Here is a 22,217-nt window from a genome sequence, read left to right on the forward strand (position 1 = left end):
GTGGGGGGGGGTGGGGGGGAGGGGAAAAACAAAAACAGGTCAGGATCAGGAAGGTGGGAATACGGTAACAATCTGATTCATGTGAAAAAACAAACAAAGAAGAAAAAAAAAAAGGAGGTTGGTATAAATAAGTCTGTCCCCACTGAATTCAGACAACATACTTTAAACTTTCACTGTTTCAACGAGATGTCTGTCAGGCTCGTTCTACAGTAACAGTGAACAACAGGAAGTTTGCAGCCAAGCGCCACATATTTCTGGACCTTTTTAAAACTGCTATTTGAACAAGGAGTGTCTGCGAGGATATCTTGTTGCACGTAATGGAGGCGTGGACCGATCAGATTCGACTGCTTAACGTGCGCACAGAGACACGTTTTTTTTACCCCAGATGTGAACGAGGCCGAACAAGAGCTGAACGAAGGAGGACAGCCCTAAACTCTGTTCTCTGTGTGATGTCATTACATTCCCACCCTCCCAACCTGCAGAGGCTCTTACCAATCGTACAGGCCACGAAGTAGATCCTCGAGGATTGTGTTAAAATGTCAAATCTGTGACAGTACGCCACCAGCAGACCTGGAAAAAAATAATAATAAATAAATATCAGAACAAGTAATCTCCATGGGAGACCAAAAGGCTGAGCTACGCCACAGAATCAGTCTTTTTTTCCTTCAGATTAAATTATCTATGAGCTGAAGCTGCGTGTGTTCATTTGCCTCTCTGTCAGCAAAATATTCAAATTCAACAACACAAGAATAGCTATAACTTGGTCAATTTTACAGATGTTGAGCTAAAATCTGGAGTGGTTGTAGCTGAAAATCATCCCCAACACATACTCCGAGGGCGAACAGATTGAGCAAAGGATGCTAGCTTAATTTATCAAAGTAAAGGACAAAATGACACACCTGGCACTAAGATATCTCCGAAGCCCAGGAGGGAGAAGGGCCGGTCGCAAAGAGCCAGAGGAGAGGAGTTTAACCTCGGCACTTTGAGCACCATGGGGAGCTGAAGGAACACAAACAGCAGAAGTCACTACAGGCTGAGCGGCTGAGTTCCCAACAACTGGAGTCGCGGGAGCAGAAGGACCCGATTGGATGGGCTCACCTTTTCATGAGTGGCAGAGTCAGAGGGACCTGCCGCTACCTCCACCATTATACTTTCCCCACTCTGGGGAAAAAAAACAACAAAAACACGGGTGTTACAAGCAGAAAAGATCCTCGGAGACGTTGTAGATATCTGAAAGGCCGTACCTTTGTAAAGAAGGGCGTAATAAATACAAAGAAAACATCATAAACAAACAGAACCGTCAGAAGTAAAGTGCAAGCCTACAGGGAAAGAAAAAGAAAACAAACATTGGTCAAGTTAACATTTCTAAAACCGTCCAAAACTATCATTCTATCCGTCAGCACCTTGAACGTGGACAGCCTGACTGTTTTGAGCATGTAGAGACAGAAGGCGATCCCCAGGGCGTCCTGCAACACCCACGCCCACCTGGACAACACATAACGAGAACATCTGTCAGCCGACACCGCTGTCACGTCGTGCCTCCAACGTCTTTTTTTCAATCGGGCAGGAGAGCGAGACACATCCAACTTATCAGCCTGAAACCAAAAGTCCCGAAGAAAAGACGCCCAATCAACTAAATCCAAGTAGTTTCAGTGAATTGGCTGCTTACAGAAAGCACAGACATGGAGACATTTGCTGGTACCCGTCCACAATGATCAAAAACACAACTGATGTGACGAGAGCCAAAAAAAGCTCCAGTTTGGGCTCATTGGTCCCAGAAACTCTGGGGATTATCAACAAGCATGTTGGCAGTTTATTTGGTCAGGCTTTCTTGTGTTTCGCTGCCAAAAGTGGAGCCTCCTGGGTCTTCTTCCATGGAGCCCACTGGGATTCAACACATGCCAGATGGTGCCATCAGGAAGTGACGCACCTTGACCTTAGTATTCAATGATTTCATGATCTGTCTGATCAACCTGGGGCTGCATTTCTTCTTGCGGCCACATCTGGGAGGTTGGCTACAGTCCTATGAACCTTATACTTTTTTAATAATGTTGTCAGCTGTTTTCAGAGGAACATAAAGCTGCTTGGAGATGGTCTTCTTAGTCTTTACCTTTAACAGCTTTCTCTGTTCCACATTCAGTGTGGTGCACACACTGATACCAAACTACCCAGTGGCTGTTTGTTCTCTTTGAACAGGCTGATGGAAAGCTTGAAGGCACCTGTGACACTAATTAGGGTCAAACAATTAGTATTGGACAAACCACGAGTGCATGAATTAATCGCCTCTTTAAGGGTACCAACAAATCTGTCCGTGCTGTTTTAGCAAAGCTTTGTGAAATAAAACAACAAATCAATTCTTTTCCCAATTTTCATCACATATTAAAGGCGTGCAGATATGCTTCAGACAATTGCTTTTCAGGAGAAATGTTTAAATGAGCTGTGAGGGCACCAAGAAACGTATCTGCACACGAGCAGGGCGAACGGTTTGACGCTCGGGACGACCCTGAACTCACTGGTCTTCGTTGCGAAAAACCATCCAGACGATGCTGACGCTGATGCAGAGCGCCGACAGCAGCAGCATGCGGATCTGCGGCCGCTTGTGGAGGTACGGCAGGTTGTTCTCCGGGACCCTGTTGTCAAGAAGGGTTCGAGTGTCACGGTGGGATCTCTCACAGAGCTGCAGACATTTCTTTGCTGTATCAGTTGCATCAAGAAGCTACAAAACTAGCCTGTTACATTAATTATTCAACTGTCTGAACAGCAGCTTTGTGTCCTTCTGAAACACTACCAGCGGGATGAGTCTCACCTGCACTTGCAGAAAGGAATTCTCCTGACGAAAGGCCAGAGGCAGCTGTGGAGGCCGACGGAGGACGCCACGCAGAAGATCCCGATCACCCAGATGGCTGAACAACGAAAGAACAAGACAAGGAAGCAGGTTGCTTCGTAACGCGACGTGATGTTTGGGAGTATTACTTCCAGTGGTGTGTGGGTCAGTGTTCTGGGTGAAACTCTATCGGCTTTCTTTCAGTGCTGCCGGTTTTTACGTTTAAAAGAAATAATCACAAATTGCTCTGTAATGCTCAAATCTGAGTGGGTCTGCTGGAGGAAAACAAGGTGAAAGTTTCCACTGTAGCCCAAACTGACACCTCAGGCTGTCAAAGTCTATTCATGAAGATTTACTCAGATAAAACACTCGCCTTTCTTCTATAATTGTTACTTTATTTAGGCTCTGTATACTTTTTCCTAATAATAATAATAATAATAATAATACAGAAAAATCTGACAGTATTTCTAGAAAAATTAAACTAGCACTCCTTGAAGGAATGAATTCCTGCTAAGTAGGTGATGGTGATGAATCTCAGCTACTACGACGCAAGATTTCAGCTCAATATCTGCAAAACTGACTGAGTCACAGCGGCCATCTCGAGCTCGCTTCCACGGTGACGCGCGAGTGTCTGCGTCGTACCCAGGTAGTCGTAGAAGAAGTAAAGGAGCACCAGCATGTTGCAGCACATGACCACGAACACACAGATCATGATGGGGGTGACGTCCACCGTCTCCTCGTCCTGCTTCTCGGCGCCGTCATCCCGCTTATGCTTCATGTAACGTCTGCAGGAGGAGAAACGGGGACAGGGCAGCCTCTCTGAATATTTGTTGATTTAGTCTTTCTCCCTTCACTTTATTACAGATTGTTACTGAAAAAAATCTAATTACTTCTGAATACTTTGTTCTTTTTAAACCTGAAAACGCTGAAACCTGCTTCAGCATAGTTGCTCCATTTTTATTAAAATTGTTTCTTATCAACCATTTAGTTTTAACTTTCTGTTTTGCTCATTTTACTTATGGTTTTTCTGACTTTACTTTTAGGTGAGGTTTTGCTAATTATAGCTTTTAGTTTATTGCTACTGTTGTCCTTGTTTTAGCTTTTAGTTACTATTTTGCTCATTTTCAGCTACCATTTTGCTGGTTTAAGCTTTTAGTCTGTGTTCTCTTCCTTTTAGCTTGCGTTTTGCTTGTTCGGCTACAAATTTCAGCAGAGTCGACCAGCCCTCAGCTTTCTGCAAAAAAGGCTCATCTTTTCGAGTCTGCTGCTGAATCCAAGACGACCATCCAGCCAGCCTCGGTCAGGATTTCGTTTCCCTCGTATCAAAATAAATATTTTTTGGCACTGGGGTTTCGTGCGCCAGAGACCCCTCAGACTGTATCCACAGTCGCCTTGGCAACGCCGTCAGAAAGAGCGGGCTCTGATTGGTGGTGAGTCACTCGCGCGGCCTCGAATAAACAGCGCTGCCCTTTAGCGGAGCTGCAACCACACAACACAGACTGCTTGGTTTGAAAAAAAAAGGACACACACACACACACACACAACCAGTCTTCAATGACAAAAATCTGTGTAATCATAGGCTTGTGTGCCAAGAAAACTGACTAATTTTCTCTGAAGATGCCTCCTGTGATATTTAACTCCGTGCTAAAATTAGCAGCTGGAGCTGAAAATGTATAAGCAGACGGGAAACTAAATATGTTGTATTGTTGGGAAGAGGAAGTTTTGTGTGATGCTGCAGCTTTTTATGCGACTTTGAAAGTAAAATACTTTTATTTTTTTTTGATTTACTCACTTTTTGCTGTCTCTGCTGCCGGCCCAGTAGCCTCCGATGGCCACGGTTCCCACTGCCATCAAGAAGATTATCACCATGTTATAGTCCAAGACGGGCTCGTTGGGTGCGTACATGGCAACAAGCCTTCCTTTTCCAAAGGTCTGTTAAAGTTAGAAACATTATGACCATGTTTGGGTTACGGATTCTGTTTAAAAGGTAAGAAAAACGGGCGAAATGGTATTAGATTTCTCACCTTGCTTATGTCCAACATATCAGAGTAGCTCAGCAGTGCTACAGGGATGTCAATCTCTTCATACTGAGTCTTATTTCCTGCTGGTGGAGTCTGTAAGAAAACATTTGTTTGTTTTTTCTTCCAGTTGAAATGAACCAACAAGTTTACTTTAAATGCACGTTGAGTTTAAATCTTACCAGCCTGTCCTTGCTGACAATGAGCAGGCCCTTAGCACCGTTAATCTGGGCCAGGCGAACCTTTTCATAGAAAGTGCAGTTACCCCTCATCACCATGGGGATGCGGTTCGGGAAGCCTCCCTCCGGGACGTCGGAGGGCGAGCACAGGACCGAAGTCGTCAAGTCATAGATCTGAAGACGTGACTGTGAGGGACAAGGCGCTCGATGAAGACGCTTTGCAAAGCACGGTTTCAAGATCTGAACATCACTCGCAAGCTGTAAATCCTGCCTTCATTTCCCGTTTACTTTAGATTAACCGTTTCGGTTAATCGTTAAAAAAATAATGCTGTTATAAAATAATAAAGTCACGCTCTGGGTACGTGTCGTTAATGATTTCCATCTACTGCCACATCAAATTTTAGCTCAGTATCTGTAAAACTGACTGAGTTATAGCCATTTTTGTGTTGGCTAGCGTCGATCAGCTGTAGTAGGTGTTGACAGGTAAGGAAAGGCGTCTTTGAGTCAACTCACTGCTTTGTTGAGGTCCTGAGGTAGACGTGCCCACTGGGAGTTGAAGAATATGCAATAATCCTTCCCTTTGCTCTTGCCCTGATCACTGAAATGGGCCATGCCGTACTCTCCCACCACCTGTCGATGGAGAACAACTATTGTGCTCAATCCATATACCCGTCAAACATCTGCAACATTGATTTTTTTTTAATTTTTTTTATTTCATTACGCTTGGCCCATACATCCCATTCAACAGTTGAGAAAAGTCAATACAGCCTCCAAATAAATCAATTATAAGTGCTAATTGAGTGTATTAATGGACAAATGATTAAAGGGAAGCAAGAACAGAGGGTTCAAAGACTCATAGAGGGGTTGATCTCTGTCAGAGAGAAGTAAGATTTGCACAACAAGAGATTTAAAGGGAATGCAAATAAAGGAAACATGAGACTAAATACTGATTTTTCTTTTTGATAGGAGAAAAATGATTACATGTTAAATATAATTAACCTAAAAATGACTCATATTGTCAGACCCAAACAGTGTTTTGCAGAGTAGCAGTATAATAAAATCAATGAATATTTGTCCCTGAAGTCTCATATTTCTGACATTGGCTGCCTTTTTATTTTTAATTTATTTATTTTTAAAAATCGCCTACACATTACCATTTCCGTTTTCTGATAAGTCTGGTTTCGTGTTCAGTGAATTAGCTGTAACCCTTTTTCATTAAATGTCATCTCCAAAAGGTTGTGTGGGTGAGCTCCGCAAGCTAACACATAGCATTTCATGCTAAAAAAAAAAACCTACCCAACCGTATTTCATAGAACAACCCGTATTTGTCAGGTCCATACGGTTATAAGGTGCGAATGTAGAGATAATCCATTATCGATTAAGTAATCGTCATCGCTCTTACCTTCTGGATGAGAAAAGCGGCCCAAATCAGTGTTTCGGGGAGCCTCATGTTTCCTAGCTTGTTGTTGTTTCCCCCATCAACCAACCGCTCAGCTAGCTTAAGCTCTCGCCAGCTGTCCTCTGAAACCACGCCCATCGGCTTTCTTAAAGAGCCTTTCATTGGCTGCTGACCTTAAGAGCAACAGAGCGCCATTCTGATTGGTTTGGATCGGCATCAATCAAACGGCAGCAGACTGGTCTTTAAGTATGTATTATTATTTTAACTTTAAGTGGAAAAAATGTAGAAGCGTGAAAAAGGTCTTCGTCTCTTTTTATTTTTATTTTTTTGCCAAAAAGGAAAATGGAAGTCCGTGTTAGACAAGAACCACAAATTGTTCTCCCTTGAATGTAGTGCAAATAAACTTAATACCTTTCGATTTTACTACAGAAACTTTTTCACGATGACAACTGCCAATATCTAAACACTTAAACATTATCCAAAAGCGTTCTATAGCCTTTAATAGGAAATACTTATGGAGTTTCGCATTGTGATGTTTCAGCCTCCCTGGTGGTCTAGTGGTTAGGATTCGGCGCTCTCACCGCCGCGGCCCGGGTTCGATTCCCGGTCAGGGAACATACGTTTTGTTTGTAATAACATTTTAGTTTTTACATTGCCGTAAAGTGTTCTGTTTAGCTAAGAAAACAGGGTTGGTTACTTTATGAGATATGTTTTCCTAACTTTTGTCTTTTTACATGTCTGTAACCAACCGATATGTTATGACCACTAACTGTCAAATTCATCTAAAACATTCATTGTCATTGTCTTAAATATATACTCTTTCTCCGTGTCGCCAATGATGTTGACTCTGTAGTGTTCTTAGCGTGGCCTCATTTTAATCGTTGCGTGCTAGATCTTGTTTCGGAGACATAATGCAGTCGATTCTCTCGGCCTGATGTCATTCCATATGGCCTCCCTTCTGTTATTTACCTGCATCAAGAGCGTCTGAAACACCGGAAGTTATAGTAAGTTGAACTTCATAATAACAGCTGCAAACCGACGACAACTTTAGTTTTCACCAAGAACAAAAAAATCTCTGAAACATTACCAATGCAATACAACTGAAATATACTCAGTTAACTAACTGATAGAGTTAGTCATACCAACTGTTAACTTTCAAGCTTTTACGCAACTGTGAATTTAAGTTATATGATGCTTCTGAAAATTATTGCTCACATCTCAAGATTTCCAAGCACATATTACAGGAATCATGAGAATTTATATACACGGCTTTCTATACAAATGACTTCACTAAGAAAAGCTCAAAAATAGTTTAATGAAATATCACAACCTTGTGTTGCTTGTTAACAAAAGTTTTGTGAAACTTTTACTTTGACAAGCCAAACCGGAAGCTCCCACTTTAGCTCCTGCTAACTTTAAAGAAGTCGGGAGCGATCCACTCTCAGCTACTTGGATGAGGAGTGCGGTGCTTGTAGCCAACCGTACCGTGAGTATCTGTTGTGTCGATGCTTTCGCGTTTACAGGGTTAAATGTGTGTTTTTGCCACCATGTTTCCTGTTTAAATAATGTTCACCTGTAAAGATATTTGTGCTAAAAGCAGCAAGAGCCGGCCGGCGTTTCAAAGCTAACTCGTCAACCAGTTTAGCTAGCTGCCTTTCGTGGTCACGGGTCGCATATTTTCCTCTCTTTTACTGCATTGAAACTTCCACAATCTTTCACATGACAACTGTTTGTCGGTTTAGTTTGTTTAATAGCTCGTATAGAAAGAAAGCCTGCTTGTCGTGGGATTTTTAAAGCGTGTTCCTTTAAGCGGTTCCTTGAGTTCTCAGTCGATATTCCTACGCGTTTCTGCGAATAACTTTAGCTAGGCGGAATGTCAACAAATAAAACTTTAAAACATGCCTGTGTGGACACATTCCAGTCCATTTAATCGAATCGGAGTCGGCTGGACCAGGGCAGGAAGATGATGTAAGTAGGACTGGTATGCAGGGAGGTCTGACATCAGCCTCAGAGTCTGAAAACTAAAGCTGTGATCCCCCCACAGCCAAATAAGGAGGAAACAAGTCAGGCTGAATTTGCCATTTGAGCACAAAAAAGTTACAATGCTTTGCAATCAAAGGCTGAAGCTACTCTTGTGTCATCGTTTTGGCTTCTGAGATATTTGTATAATTCAGTTGCTGTTGTATTTAATTGTATTCCTTTTTATTTTTCACAGCAGGAAGTCTTCAGGCGTCTCTCCCATCGTTGTTTGAGTCGGCGCCATGGCTGGCTTCAGGCAGGAGGATGTTGAGCTGTATTATGAGATGGGAGAGGAGCTGGGCAGGTATATATATAAAAAACCAAACTAACCTCACTCACAACACTACTTGAAGATCCTCTTTTCGGCTGAAGAGAAGTCGTCATTCTGACAACAACAAAGAAAACCCTAGCAAAGCCAGATAAAAAAAAAAAGAGATTATTGATATTTCAGGTATGAATCATAGTCTGTCCAAAAACTCCATATTGGGTCAGGGCCAAAAAAATAAAAAATAAATAAATAAAGCAGAACTTCTTATGTGTCAGCAACATTAAAAAAAGAAACTCACCTACTTTATTGCTGTGCTGGATAGTTTTCTGGATGAGTCAACATTTTTTGTCAAAATTACACCTACCTCTCTGCATTAGCAACTTCTTTTTTTTCTGCAGTAATGCAGCAAAACTATGACGTCAGGGGCTTTCAGTGTGCCTTTCCACCTCTGCTGTGGTGTAGTGTCTCTGAAGAAGAGGACACTGCCTGTGTTTGCCAAGAAAAGCTGCATATATTAAGTGAGGGGGAAAATTAGCAGTAAAACACTTTAAACACCGTCTTAATAGCTGTGTTCTCCCCTTTGTTGATGCGCTGTTTTGGACATTTTGTTCTAAAAAAACTATATTATTATTATCTTTAAGTACAGTACAATTGATTTAATTCCTAATAGATAGCTTGAGTCCTAAAACTTTCTCCAGAACTGCAAGTTTAGTGACGATCAAACACCGTTTGTTTTATTTCTGAATCTGCTCATTTGTAGTATTTTCTTCTTAGTTGTAGTATTTTGTCAGTTTTCAGTGCAGGGACGTGTTTGTCTTCTGTTGGGTGTTAGTGGAATTGGTGTCACTTTTCAGCCAGATTTTTCTCAGTTATCCGAAGAAAAATACATGTTAGTGGATTCGTTTTGATTTTAGGTTCGGATAGTTTGCAGAATTGCTTCTCTTTTTACTACCTCAAGCTTCTCGAAATACCTTTTTATTTATTTATTTTTTAATAAAATAAATGAGACAGAGCCTGAAAGGTGGGTTGTTATATTAACTGTGAGTGGTCCAGATGCTGACGGGGAGGAAAAGTGTAAGTTATGAAGAATAAAGCCGTCAGTTAAGTGCTTTTCTGTCAATTTAATGAGTGCTAGTCTGACCTTGGTGGTCCATTATGTCTCCTTCATAAGATGGATTAAAACTAAACTGATTAATTTGCCAAAATAAATAAGAAATGGGCAGAGTCTGAGCATATTTAATCAATTACCGAGTAGGAAGATGAAGCTGCATCAGCAGGAGCTTTATATAAATTTTTTAAAGTGTTCTTAGATACATTTTTATTTAAATTAATCGGTTATGTTGTGTTTTTGTTCAATGGAAAAGACATAATGGCCTGAAATAAATCGGTGTATGTCAGCCATTTGCTGCCCTGTTTTCTAGAGATCAGCATCAGCCGTAGAAAAATCCATATTGTTCGACCTCTGAAAGGGTTTATCACAACCCAGCATGAGCTGTTATCCTAACGTCCCTCCTGCCCTTCCTTTCTGCAGCGGGCAGTTTGCCATCGTCCGTAAGTGCAAGGAGAAGAGCACGGGCGTCGAGTACGCGGCCAAGTTCATCAAGAAGCGGCGGCTGTCGTCCAGCCGGCGGGGGGTGAGCCGCGAGGAGATCGAGCGCGAGGTCAACATCCTGCGGGAGATCCAGCACAGCAACATCATCACGCTGCACGACATCTTTGAGAACAAGACGGACGTGATCCTGATCCTGGAGCTGGTGTCCGGTGGGGAGCTGTTCGACTTCCTGGCTGAGAAGGAGTCTCTGACTGAGGAGGAGGCCACGCAGTTTCTCAAGCAGATCCTGGACGGCGTTCACTACCTCCACTCCAAACGCATCGCTCACTTTGACCTGAAGGTCAGCAGTCGCTTTGTTTTCAATCATTGACAAATAACACATTAAAGTCCCCCACGGCAGAAGAGAGAAATGTCCTTGTCAGCCTTTTTTAAGCTCTGCTTTCTTTGTGTTTTAATCTGTAGTCATTTTTCTTTTATCTGTCAGCCCGAGAATATCATGCTGCTGGATAAGAACGTTCCCAACCCCAGGATCAAGCTGATTGATTTTGGCATCGCTCACCAGATCAAAGCAGGAAACGAGTTTAAAAACATCTTCGGAACTCCGGAGTTTGTCGGTAAGAAACTCTTGAGTTCTGCTCATTCAGGGCTCTTAGTTAAATCTCATAAGTGGGAGCTCTTTTCCCTCAGATCACATCTGGTTCGAATTAAAGTGTTCATTCCTCTGTGTTTTACAGCACCAGAAATAGTCAACTATGAGCCACTTGGCCTGGAGGCAGACATGTGGTAAGATGCCATTCTTTCTGTTTTTTTTTCCTTTCTTTCTTCTGAAGCTGTTTATTAACTTGTCTGGCACTTTCCCATCACATTTACTTGTCTCCTCTTGTTTGCAGGAGCATCGGCGTGATCACATATATTCTGTGAGTAATGTTTCACATCACTTCGCCCTTCAGTCACGTGAGGTCTACAGCAACGTTTCTGTTTTATGTTAGGTTAAGCGGCGCGTCACCGTTCCTGGGCGAAACCAAACAGGAGACTTTGACCAACATTTCTGCTGTCAACTACGACTTTGATGAAGAGTATTTCAGCAACACCAGCGAGCTGGCCAAGGACTTCATACGCCGTCTGTTGGTCAAAGACCCAAAGTAAAAAATAACTTTTTAAATTGGATCTTTTCTTTTCTTTTTGATGGTAAACTTATAGTGAGAAAACTGGTTTTAAATCAAGCTAATTTGTTAACTGTTTCCTTAAAATGCTGTTTAATTAAAGCCGAACAATCATAGTTTTATCAACACATTCAGGGGTTTAGTTTTTTTCTCACTTTTTGTCTCCTATAGGAAGAGAATGACGATTGATGAGAGTCTGCAGCACCCCTGGATTAAGGTGGGTGTTTTAATCAGCATTTATATTTATCCTGATTCCACAACATTAAAATTCAGAAGAGATGTGAAGCTGCTGACTTTATATATATATATGATCATACAAGTTTAAGTGTCAGATAATTTCAGATTTAAGTGAATTTTTTGCCATTTTTCTGACGATTTCTTTAAGTAGCCAAAGGTGTACCCCAAGGATCGATCCTGGGGTCACTCCTGTTTCATTTAAATTTAAAAAAATTATGATTTAGAAGAATCAAATGCCATTTTATGCTGTGATACTGTAACAGGCACTCCATGTGTGTTTGTTTGCTAAAAAAAATAAAATAAAGTTCTGATAGTCTTTGAATCTTCTATCTGTTACTAATATTTGCATACGTATACCTAGAAATTCTTCTTTAGAAAAGTTAAAGCTTAAAGTTTTTTAGACTAGTAGTTTAGTCTGAGGCCAGAAAAAGACTTTTATCTGCCACACAAGATTTGTTCTGTTTGGCCAGACCAACAGTTTGGGTGAAAAAGGTTCCCCTTAAACAAGTTTCAAACATCCTAGTCATGAAAATATTTTTCCTTTCTGCAGGTGATCAAGAGACGGAACGTCCGGCAGGAGGACCGAGACCACAAGACGGAGCGTCGACGCCTGAAGACCACTCGGCTGAAGGAGTACACCATCAAGTCCCACTCCAGCATGCCTCCCAACAACACCTACGTGAACTTTGAGCGCTTCTCCCAGGTGCTGGAGGAGATCGCAGCGGCCGAGGAGGGCCTGAGGGAGCTGGAGCGGAATCAGCGCTCGTGCCAGGAGGACGTGGCGGCGCTGCTGTCCATATACGAGGAGAAGGAGGGCTGGTACAAGGAGGAGAACCAGAGCATCTCCGCCGACCTGAGCCACATCCGCCAGGAGCTGCAGCGCACGCAGGCCCAGCGCAGGAAATGCCAGGAGGACGCCCGGCAGACCATGCAGAACGCCAACACCCTGAAGCGCAAGTTCGGGCGGCTGGAAAACCGCTACGAGGTTCTGGCTGAGCAGGTGGCCTCTGAGGTCCGCTGGGTGGAGGAGCTGCTCAAGTCCATGTCTGCAGAGGACGGCCTCGGGTCTGGCAGCATGCCCTGAGCGGGGCGTCACCCAGCAGTGACGTCTTCACTCATGTTTCGTCCCGCTGCTTAACCCGTGTGTGACCATCGACCGCCTCGCTGCTGCTCATCGGGAAAACACTCCACATCGAGAGGACAATACGTTGAAGCCATTCCCACACAGGAAGCCTCCATCCTGTGTTTTTATAAATTAATTTATCGTTTTAGATGTTTTATGTACTGTAATTCAGCTGTCCTTTCAATCTGTGTTGGCTAGAATCAAAATGCAGTTATTTCTCTTAACCTGTTCATCATTTTAAAACTTTTTTTTTTTTTACTTATTTTGTTTTTGTTTGAAGTTGGTATACAGTTACATGAGAAAGCTTCACAATATTTGTGTATATTAATAGTTTTTTAAGGGGTTCGGGGGTATTTATTCATGCAGTTGCATGTATTTTGGATTTCAGACGACATCCAAGTTCTCCCAGATTTCTGGAGGGAGCGTTGACGCAATAAACATCAACTCTTAGCACAGAAAACACAGCTTTAGGGTAATGCTTTGTTTTACAGGTCATGTCTTTTTTTCTTTTTTTTTAATGTAGTTCATTCTTTTACACTCAGTTTTGCATATAGTTTGTGCCAAACTATGATTTTGTTTTTGAAAATAACTCAAAACTCCAGTCTGAGTTGACAAACTTATAAAACGGAGCATTACCTCATTTAGGAATGTATCGATTAGTCTTTGCAGTGCCTGAAAACTGACTAACCTCATTGCCTCTGTGAGCGTTCACCTGCCGTCACGTCAGCATCGTTTCAGTCACATTTATAAAAACGCCCCGAGTCTTAAAGCGCAGCTTCTTTTTGCACATTGGCCTTGTAAGCCCAACGGCGTGCATGGAAACTTCCTCTGTGCACATCCGGCGTAGTTTTTCCTTCATCGCTGCACATTTGAAACATTCCATTGACGGGTTTCCCATTCGGCTGCCACATTCCCTGTGAATACCATTAAAGGCGTTAACGTGTAGTCAGGAGTACTTCTCCGTAGACGAAATGTACTCATTTGCACTTAATCTAAAGCAGTGTTTCAGAATCTATTTTAATCTGTATGACTGACTGTAGAAACTCCCCGAGCTCGTTTCAAATAAAGTTATCGTTTAAACAAGCCGTTATTGGGTGAAAGTCATTTTAACTTGCCTCTCTGTAAGGACACTGCATTTTCTTTGTAATACATAAACAACAATGTTAGTTTTATTACATGACTATTTGTCTAACACCTCATTTTTTATAGTTCTACTTATTATAAACTCATACTAAAGATTTAACAGCTTAATATTCACTTATTTTGAAAGAAGGGGACCCTCAGGTTGCTGCATACAGGATAAAATGTGTTGATTTCAGTTATCACACTGCAGCAATATATGAATGATAAAGGATGGCATATAATCTGAAGTATGCTAACATAAGCTGCTAGTAATTTTAATCATAAAGAACTTTAATGAAGGGTCTCTTTCACTTGAGGAAAGGGTTAAATGTCTATTGTGTTTCAGTCAAATTTGATAATTTTAGAAGATGTTTTCTTGGGGGAAAAAAAACTTTTAATCTGATTTACATGAGATTCCATATTCACACAGGTCATCTGAACAGAAGAAATCACTTTTGATCGTTTTCATTCAATTTGGAGGGTTTTATTCAACCTTAACAGATCCTCTGTGTTCCTGATCATTAGAAATGAATCAGACATTAGGTGTGCAATATTGACTTCAGCAGATGGGCATAGTTCCTTTCCAGCACCCTCAGGTGTGTTTGTTTTTCGTTGGACACACACCTCACGCCCCTTTTTTTTAGTTTCTGTGACAACACCCACCAGAATCTGTCCTGAGCAGAAGCTTTCCCCCCCACAGGAACCACACCTGTATGCAGTCCAAACAATCCTAATATTGATTCAGTCATGACTGGAACTTTTCTCACACCTCGGGTGTAATAAAGTTTTATTGAGGCTTTGCTCACAATTCATTATTTGGACCAAAGTGACCAAGCAGTATGCAGGAGGTGGTGACGAGGAGAAAGACCAGGAACCTGACAGGAAGGAAGCTGAAGACAACACAGAATCCAGACACATCCAGTAATTTTATCTTATAATAATACATTTTCAGCTGTAACTTTGGGACCATGTCCTGTTTCACTAATAAAACCACAGTGGTCGGTTTTGATATGTTCTCCGGACCCTTAATCAACATTTTGAAAAGATTTTTAAAACAAATGTCCTTGATAGGCTTTAACACATGGTAATCTCTGATAAATAGGACATGCTTTATCTGTAAATAACCCAGAAGATAACATCTTTTAACTCAAAAACAAGATTAGTGAGGCCATAGAAAAACAGATCTCCATTTGTATTGTTCACAAAAAACAAGCTGATAAAAATATATGATTAGATTAATTGTATTGGGGTGATGATTTATGGCCAGGAACACAAAACTAGTGAGTAGAAGGGTTAAAATGAAGCCTGAACGTGACCACTTTTTGAATTTTATTGTCATTTAAGTTCATTTTTTCGTGGCTACTTCTTTACATCGTCTTTAAGTTCAGACATTAGATGCGTAACTAATTTTTTAAAAATGGAAATGTTAATAACATTTAATAACCAACATGAACTTATCTCTGGCTACTCAATGAGGGCAATTATCATCACTCAACCTAAGGCCTTGAATTTGGGCAGGAGAAACTAAATTTAAGTTAAATTAAAGTCTTTCAGAGTTTATATATATATATATATATATATATATATATATATATATATATATATATATAAAAAAGGAATAGGATTTGCAAACATAAACTTTGAACTTCGCCTGATCCAGTAGTATGTAAAGCCTTTACTGTATCCTAAATATAGCCATTACTAGTAAGATTATGTAGCTATCTGTTGAAATATTTGTCCCGTTTTGCTCAATAATACCAGTAAAAATGAATCAGCTGTTTCATTTTGTGTTGCATTATTTGAAACAATCAGTTTTACTGTGAAAAAGCTGCAGAAAATGGACTAAAGTAAGACTGGAGCCCCTCTGCTGGTGGTTCACTGGAATACCGGAGAAATAAAATGCGCTTTTTTTCCATCACATTTATCCATTTGTTTGATTTTTGAGCAAAACGAGCAAGGAAAACATTAATCACATGTCAAGTTCTTAAATATCCCGTTCATTTCAACATAGCATTTCAGCTTTATTTATTATTATTGTTTTTTCGTTTAGTTTTCGAGTCAAATAATTTAAAATAGAGAAACTTCTTAAGGGGCTTTAATAATTTCCGAGTTTACATGTGTGAACGTGAAGGCAACACACAACTACATCTTGAGCTTGATTTGGTACAGTCTGGCGAAACTATTTATATTAGACTTTTTTTTAGAAACGTTTATTGTATTGTAACGGGTTTTGATTAGTATTGACAACACGTGTATATAACATTGTGAATAATATACACGTGTTTATTTGTTTAGCGTCAGTGTAAACGCCTTTAGTTGCGCCACCCCTAAACATTCCGATAATGGTCTCGTCCGTTGTTAGGCCTTTGCGGTAGGGAGTTGCTTGGCGGATCCCGCAAGTTTTCCTCTACTTTACATGTTATTTTTGTTTGACCAAGGAAGGCCGCCGGTTCCGTTTTCAGCGCCGCTGGCCCGATTAAGTCGCTCCTCTGTCGACGGACCTTAAAGCCAAAGTGTTTCCGGGCGCGGCGAACGGGGCTGAAGAGTGAAGAAAGAGGTATCGGCGAGTCCGGGGAGCGGAGCTGATGATGCCGACGTTGCGGGACAGCACCATGTCCCACCCCGGCGAAAATTCCCACCAAGTCCGGGTCAAGGCTTATTACAAAGGGTGAGAAGTGTCTGCGTCCCCCGCCACGCTGTCAGCCTCTTTCATAAAGTAACAAAGTCAAGTTTTAGACTTGGTTGCTAATCAGTTGGCTAGCTTAAGCTAACGGCTAACGTTGGGTTATCAGCAGGTTTCGGTAAACTTAAGCGGCTGATCAGGAGAAACTGTCCAGACGTCCTGTCAGCCTAAAAGCCCATCCTTCTCTGGAAACTCGGAACTGTGTTAAACTCACACTAAAATTATCTTTAATTTAGACGGGGCGATTTTTGTTTCAGCTCAAAATCTTTGAATCTGTGTTCTCTGTCAGCTCTGATAGCTAACAGCTGCTAACTGAGGTTGTCTTCAGCAGAGATTGTTGTTGTTGTTGTTTTCTGTGTTAAATTTGAAGTTTTCACAAGTTTAATTCTCTTTATGTTAATGTAATATGTGATGAAAGTACACATCCTGCATCAGTGGAGTTTTAAAAAAGGAGAAAAAGTACAGAAAATCAAAATTAAGCTCTGGTGATTGTGTTTATATATTGAAACTACCCTGTAGAAGTGCTATAAGGCTGTTTGTTTCAGCTTTTATTACACAGTTATTGAAAGTAATTGTTTAAGTATGTTTCCTTATTTGTTCCCAACCCCTCACATGTAAATCGACACGAAGGAGAGGAACCCAAATTTCTATTTTGGAGCCTGGAAGGAGTACATGCTTGGCATTTTTGCTTCCATAAGTGTTGATCAGCTGTCAGAAATGTTGCTCACCTGTTCTCATTTCACCCTAGATTCATTGTTTTTGCTTTTACTACTCTTCCACAGCTCACACCCAACCGCAACCAGGCGTTTACACAAGCGTAAACGAGGTTTGTGGCGGAACCAGACGGAAAACAAAAGAGCCTGAACATTACAGAAGTTTAAAAAAAACATAACAGATGGAAATTATCGATCACAGCGTTGGGATGCTCTCCCTTGCTGTTTCCAATGATGCCCTTGATTGGAGGCCTGAAAAACGTGTAGTGCAAGTCGCCTCAGCCCGACCTGTTGTATTCTTCACAGGTGACGCGACACACCTCAGGGAACTCTGTCATGAGTGGTGATCGTTCTGAGCCATCCCACAAACAAAAGCATCCGAAGTATTTCGGACGTTCTCTGCTGAAGAATCTCAGCTATGTACCCAAAGAGGAAACGCAGCATAAAGAGCCTCGGCGTTGGTGTGCCTTTAGGAGCCAACGGCCAAGAGTAATCTGCGATGTTGCTCGGATCTCACCCCTAACAGAGCACCTGGGAAATATTCTGTCAGACAAAGACGTTCGGTCTGTGAAAACTCCCGCTTTAGAACCGTATTCCATATTAGACCTACAGAGGGTCAAGGGTCAGTGCCTCATGGGGTCTGGGTTTCTACTGGTTCTTTAAAAAGTATGGAAGTTACTTTTCATGGTTCCCAGATTTGAATAAGTATGGGATGGAGGGATAGGGTTAGGGTACGGCTGTTTCTATTTTCTAAAAAGTACAGATTTCAAAGCAGAATGCTTTTATATCTGTTATGTATAAAAGATGGACGTAGTTACAGTTTTTCACATTGTAATCAACTGTGAACCGAACTGAGCTGAAATATGTGCAAAAGTAAATGTCGCACATGAGGTACGTAGCTACAGTCAAAAGAAAGCCCCGCTGATACGCTGCTTTTTCTGCTTTTACTCTGAATTTAACCAGTTTTACAAAAAGATCTTCATGTTGTATTAAAGAAGCCTGAAACTTTGTGATTAACAACATAAACAGACAACTTTTTTTTTAATTCTTCTTTTGTGTGCTGTCCGTACTGCACGTTTACAGGACCGGTTTGTACTCGAGTTTTAAGAAATAACCTGAAAATGGACAGAAAAATCTGTGAATATTAACTTGGAAAGGTCTGTAGTGTTGAAAAAATAGGAACCCCCGTAATGTATTTTGTTCACACTTCAGCCAGAGAGACGTCGTTGTTGGTATCAGGTGGTAAAATGTTATTGATAGGAGGGAAATGAGATGCAGAAGTTGCCAGATGGAGTAAAAGAGAAGTTTTCTTCTGTTTTAACAAGCTCAGGCTCGGCGTAATGTACTAGACTGGCTTCGTATTTTTATTTGTTTCTTTGTCTTAATAAGGAGCATGTGTTGCAAGATGTCACAACAACTCTAGCAGGAAATAATTGATTAATTAGGGTGTCAACATGGCTGTGTAATGCATTAGTACATGGAAATGACTGTTCTAGTTATTAACGAAAACCAGAGGACGACACCTCTTCCTTCACCCAGGTGTTCGTAAATCTCACTTACAGATCAAGTAACTGAGGAATTCCCTCCTGTTTTGTTACCTAAAAAATAAAAATAATCATTGTTTGTTGTTTAAAACAGAAGCCGTCCACTGTAACACCAGCTCGCTTTTTTAGATTTATTCAAATGACGTAGTTTTTAAAGCACTAATCGCTGTTGACGTCCTATTAATCTCGGAGAAATCCTTCATTTAAAGCATGACCGCACTTTGTGGTGATATCTCAGTCCGTTCATTGTGATTTGATTTGCATGTCTGCACGTGCAGACTGGTGTCAGCTTGTAGCAGTCGGAGTCTGTCACCGACACCTCTTAGCTTTATTCTCCCTCAGACCGAGGCTCTGTAACGATCACATGACTGGACGCTGATAGTGAGCAGATTCACACTTAAAAACCTAATATAGACAAACCTGGAATGTCTTTGGTTCATTTAAATGGCTCTTTGGGTATTTAAAAAAAAAAGCTAAACGTTTGTGATGATAGGAAACTGAACAAAACAACATTTTATCTTGTTTGAGAAGCTGAAACAGGCCCACAGTGACATATTTTGTTACAAATCTTGGTTTCTCCAACGCATTTGTAGGTGAAATGCTTTTTATTATGACTTCCTTGGAGTCCTCTGTTTTCCTCTTTCTGTTTTATCAGTCAGATCAGGATGGGTCTGAACTTAATCACAAACTAAAGAAAAAATCTGTCTAAAAAAAACCCCGAAATAATAACCCGAGGCTCAAAACAATAGCTTACTTGAAGCAGAACCTGACAAGAACGCACACATACCTGCCTGTAACTTTCATCATGTCGGGCTGAGAGAAGTTTGTTTATGCAGACCTGCCAACATTTGACCTAAGCCCGTCCCCTCATGCGCCGCATCGACGTCGGGATTCCTGAATAAGTTGTGTTGTTTGGCAGGAGACTGAGATTATATCGCCTCCATGGAGCAATTCACTTTTCCTCTTTCAGCAAAGGTTGCTCTTTGTCTAGGACCGCCATCTGCGTCGCTGCTTAAAGGCACAACTCAGTTTAAATAAGGGACGAGTTCCTCGTCGTATTGTTGACTCTCTTTTTGAAGGCACTGATCCACGAAGTCATGCGGCCGTCCGTCCTCTGATCGCACAATAGTTTCCTCTTGGCTCCTGGAGGGCTCAGACCCAGCTCCTAGGAGTGCTCAGCACTTTTGAGACCAAGTTTTCGAGCTCATTATTTATGTCAGCCAATTTTCTTGTCATCGGCTCATCGTAAATCTATTTTCTACTGACAGTAAGAGACGTTGATGAGTCCTCGCAATCACATTAAGGGTAAAAATGGTCCAGTCAGACACTTTCTAGTATAAATTATCCCTGTTCCCCTTTTAGAGCATTACAGAACATGTTATAAATGTAAGACTAAAGAGTCGTATGTACTGCTTTAGGTGTTGCTCATCTTTAAAACGTATACCTTCCCACTGATGACTGTATTGACTGAGAGCTGATATCTCATTCTCAGCTGTGGCTAAAACAATCTAACGTATTGTTATGGCTACATGGTGTAATGTAGTGCGTTTTATTACACGCAACCTTGTCTGTAGGCCTGGAAGGGGTGTATTTCCCCCCCTTGTTTGCCCCCCCCGCGGGTGGGCCGTGTCGCCTGGAGCCCATAACATCCTGCGGTTGAGCCCAGCAGAGCTATTTTTTATTACTGGGGTCGGGCTGTGACCGGGAACCTGCTTCGGTCACGTCTGGGTGGTTTTACCGCGGAGGCTGTGGCACTGGTTGGCGTGGGGTTTGGTCCCGCAGAGGTGATTGACAGCGGCGGTCCCAGGTGTCCGTGGAAGCTCGGAGAGGCATCCTGACACCCCCAACCCCCCGTCCTCCCGCCCCAGCAGTCACCAGCGGCGGACGGCTGGCTTCATGCGGGGCAAGCAGGGCCGCAGTTTGGCAATTAAGACGTCCAAAGCGCAGGTCAGCAAAGCATGTCCTCCTGCCCCCCTCCCTTGTTAATTTAGCCGTGCTGTGGGGTGGTGGAGGGTGGAGGAATGCCAGGTCTGCTTGGAATGCCATTACTTGTTCATCAACAGTGATAAGCCTGTAGACGCTCACCACGCAGTCCTTCTGTCTTAGTCACCGCAGCAAATCCTGCAGCGTGCTTACCTTTGTCCTACCCAGGTCATCACATCAGTTTCATACAGGGAAACTTGTTTGTTAGGGGGAGGGGGCTGATTAAATTGCATGTCTTACCACCAAGCTAAGCAGCGTGTTTGTACCTCTTGGAAAATCGTATTTATTTATTTTTTTGCCTTTTTTAAATAAATGAGTGCAGTTATTATAACAGCCCATTCAGCGTATATACATATTTTTTCTTTGTTGATAGTTGATTAAAACTCCAATAAATGTAATGTTTTTAATCATGTAAAAAGAGCAAAACAGTAAGATTTAAATGATTCATTTTCCTGACAATTACTCTACAAATAAACAGTCTCTTTAAAGTTCAGTTTTGGTTTTATTTGAATGGAGCCATAAGTAAAGCATTTTTCTAATAGTTTTCTTTGAATAACTTCTAAAGTTTATTATTGTAGCTGTGCATTTTTTTATTTTAATTTTTTTTTACCACATTTGGTCGTTTAGCGTTGTTTATAAAATTGTTGCTCAGTTCTCAAGGTCTTCTGTGACTCATATCTTTTTTTTTTTTTTAAATGTTGAAGGATGGAGAAATGTGCAACTTAAAATCAAGCTTGTTATCAGCCTGCCGAGTATAATTTTGTACCATGCCAGGAAAATAAAACAATGTCTGCTTGTTTTTCAGCATCAAAAGGTGTAATACATTCAGCTTATTACTCACATTGTGCTCACCTGAATTTATTATCTGTAATTGGCTCATTTACTGGAAAAATGAACTCATTAGTAAATTAGAAAATCACACTCGCTTGATTTCTTTGCTTGATTAGGTTTTCAACGAATTTGTGTTTGAGGTATTTTGACATGGTCATAAAAATAGTTTAGGGTTAGCTGTGGAACCTGTAAAACCAGCTCCGGAGGGAGACGATAAATTACTGCCCCGCTTTAATCGCATTTTCACTTTTTTTTTGCCGTCTGCCAGTTTCGCGAGGTGGATGCTCGGAAGTCGGCTTGTTGTGGAGGAGGTTGTTCGAAGCACCTGAAACGGGGCTAAAATGTAACTCTGCTGTTTAACGATGGCGCCGGCCGCGGGTCCGGTTAAATCTGCAGCCACAGTGTGGGAACCAGAGTGTAATGGCTTGATGTGTGTACTCGCTCGTCCCTCTCGTGTTATCAGGGCTTTAGGAGGAAGTAGAGCTGCTGTGCTGGGCCTGAAGCTGAGATCAGACTTTGTCAGCGTGTAGTTGTCAGTCTCCTCCCCCCCCCCCCCCCC

At 41.6% G+C, this 22,217-nt stretch overlaps 3 protein-coding genes and 1 non-coding gene across 8 annotated transcripts in view; 3 read left to right on the plus strand and 1 right to left on the minus strand.

The window, feature by feature from the left end:
* The window catches only part of sppl2 (signal peptide peptidase-like 2), a 10,375-nt gene extending 3,838 nt beyond the window's left edge, over positions 1-6,537 (minus strand). For both annotated transcript variants that reach the window (XM_017410827.3, XM_017410828.3), the window contains exons 1-13: positions 6,424-6,537; positions 5,535-5,651; positions 5,025-5,207; positions 4,849-4,938; positions 4,617-4,756; positions 3,467-3,609; positions 2,807-2,903; positions 2,514-2,630; positions 1,404-1,485; positions 1,245-1,319; positions 1,099-1,161; positions 900-999; positions 493-570 (exon numbers count right to left, since the gene is read on the minus strand). In XM_017410827.3, coding sequence (XP_017266316.1) covers positions 493-570; positions 900-999; positions 1,099-1,161; positions 1,245-1,319; positions 1,404-1,485; positions 2,514-2,630; positions 2,807-2,903; positions 3,467-3,609; positions 4,617-4,756; positions 4,849-4,938; positions 5,025-5,207; positions 5,535-5,651; positions 6,424-6,471 — 1,333 coding nt within the window. In that variant the 5' untranslated portion in view covers positions 6,472-6,537. The remainder of the gene's footprint in view (positions 1-492; positions 571-899; positions 1,000-1,098; positions 1,162-1,244; positions 1,320-1,403; positions 1,486-2,513; positions 2,631-2,806; positions 2,904-3,466; positions 3,610-4,616; positions 4,757-4,848; positions 4,939-5,024; positions 5,208-5,534; positions 5,652-6,423) is intronic.
* Positions 6,538-6,963: 426 nt separating this feature from the next.
* Positions 6,964-7,035, plus strand: trnae-cuc. The gene has a single exon. It is a non-coding gene; the product is annotated as a tRNA-Glu (tRNA).
* A 787-nt stretch (positions 7,036-7,822) lies between these two features.
* On the plus strand, positions 7,823-13,867 carry dapk3 (death-associated protein kinase 3). 3 transcript variants are annotated; one of them, XM_017410838.3, is made up of 9 exons: positions 7,823-7,906; positions 8,639-8,743; positions 10,239-10,599; positions 10,744-10,873; positions 10,994-11,042; positions 11,150-11,176; positions 11,249-11,401; positions 11,594-11,639; positions 12,210-13,867. In XM_017410838.3, the coding sequence occupies exons 2-9, from the start codon at positions 8,682-8,684 to the stop codon at positions 12,741-12,743; spliced, it is 1,362 nt and encodes a 453-aa protein (XP_017266327.1). In that variant the 5' UTR covers positions 7,823-7,906; positions 8,639-8,681; the 3' UTR covers positions 12,744-13,867. The 3 variants fall into 3 exon arrangements, with proteins under 3 accessions (XP_017266327.1, XP_017266326.1, XP_024860552.1); XM_017410837.3 differs by having other exon boundaries at positions 7,827-7,906; positions 8,636-8,743; XM_025004784.2 differs by lacking the exon at positions 7,823-7,906 and adding an exon at positions 7,968-8,388 and having other exon boundaries at positions 8,636-8,743.
* A 2,382-nt stretch (positions 13,868-16,249) lies between these two features.
* The window catches only part of prkci (protein kinase C, iota), a 28,241-nt gene continuing 22,273 nt past the window's right edge, over positions 16,250-22,217 (plus strand). The window contains exon 1 of one of the 2 annotated variants that reach the window (XM_017411114.3): positions 16,250-16,572. In XM_017411114.3, the coding sequence (XP_017266603.1) occupies positions 16,490-16,572 (83 nt within the window). In that variant the 5' untranslated portion in view covers positions 16,250-16,489. The remainder of the gene's footprint in view (positions 16,573-22,217) is intronic. The other variant, XM_017411115.3, reaches the window with a different exon arrangement.

The sequence above is a fragment of the Kryptolebias marmoratus genome, linkage group LG20 (assembly GCF_001649575.2).
Source record: "Kryptolebias marmoratus isolate JLee-2015 linkage group LG20, ASM164957v2, whole genome shotgun sequence".
Lineage (NCBI taxonomy): Eukaryota > Metazoa > Chordata > Actinopteri > Cyprinodontiformes > Rivulidae > Kryptolebias > Kryptolebias marmoratus.

Coding starts and splice junctions, on each gene's coding strand:
- dapk3 (XM_017410838.3), top strand. CDS start 8,682: ATGGCTGGCTTCAGGCAGGAGGATGTTGAGCTGTATTATGAGATGGGA. Junction 11,177..11,248: donor GGCGTGATCACATATATTCT/GTGAGTAATGTT, acceptor GTTTTATGTTAG/GTTAAGCGGCGCGTCACCGT. Junction 11,402..11,593: donor CTGTTGGTCAAAGACCCAAA/GTAAAAAATAAC, acceptor TGTCTCCTATAG/GAAGAGAATGACGATTGATG.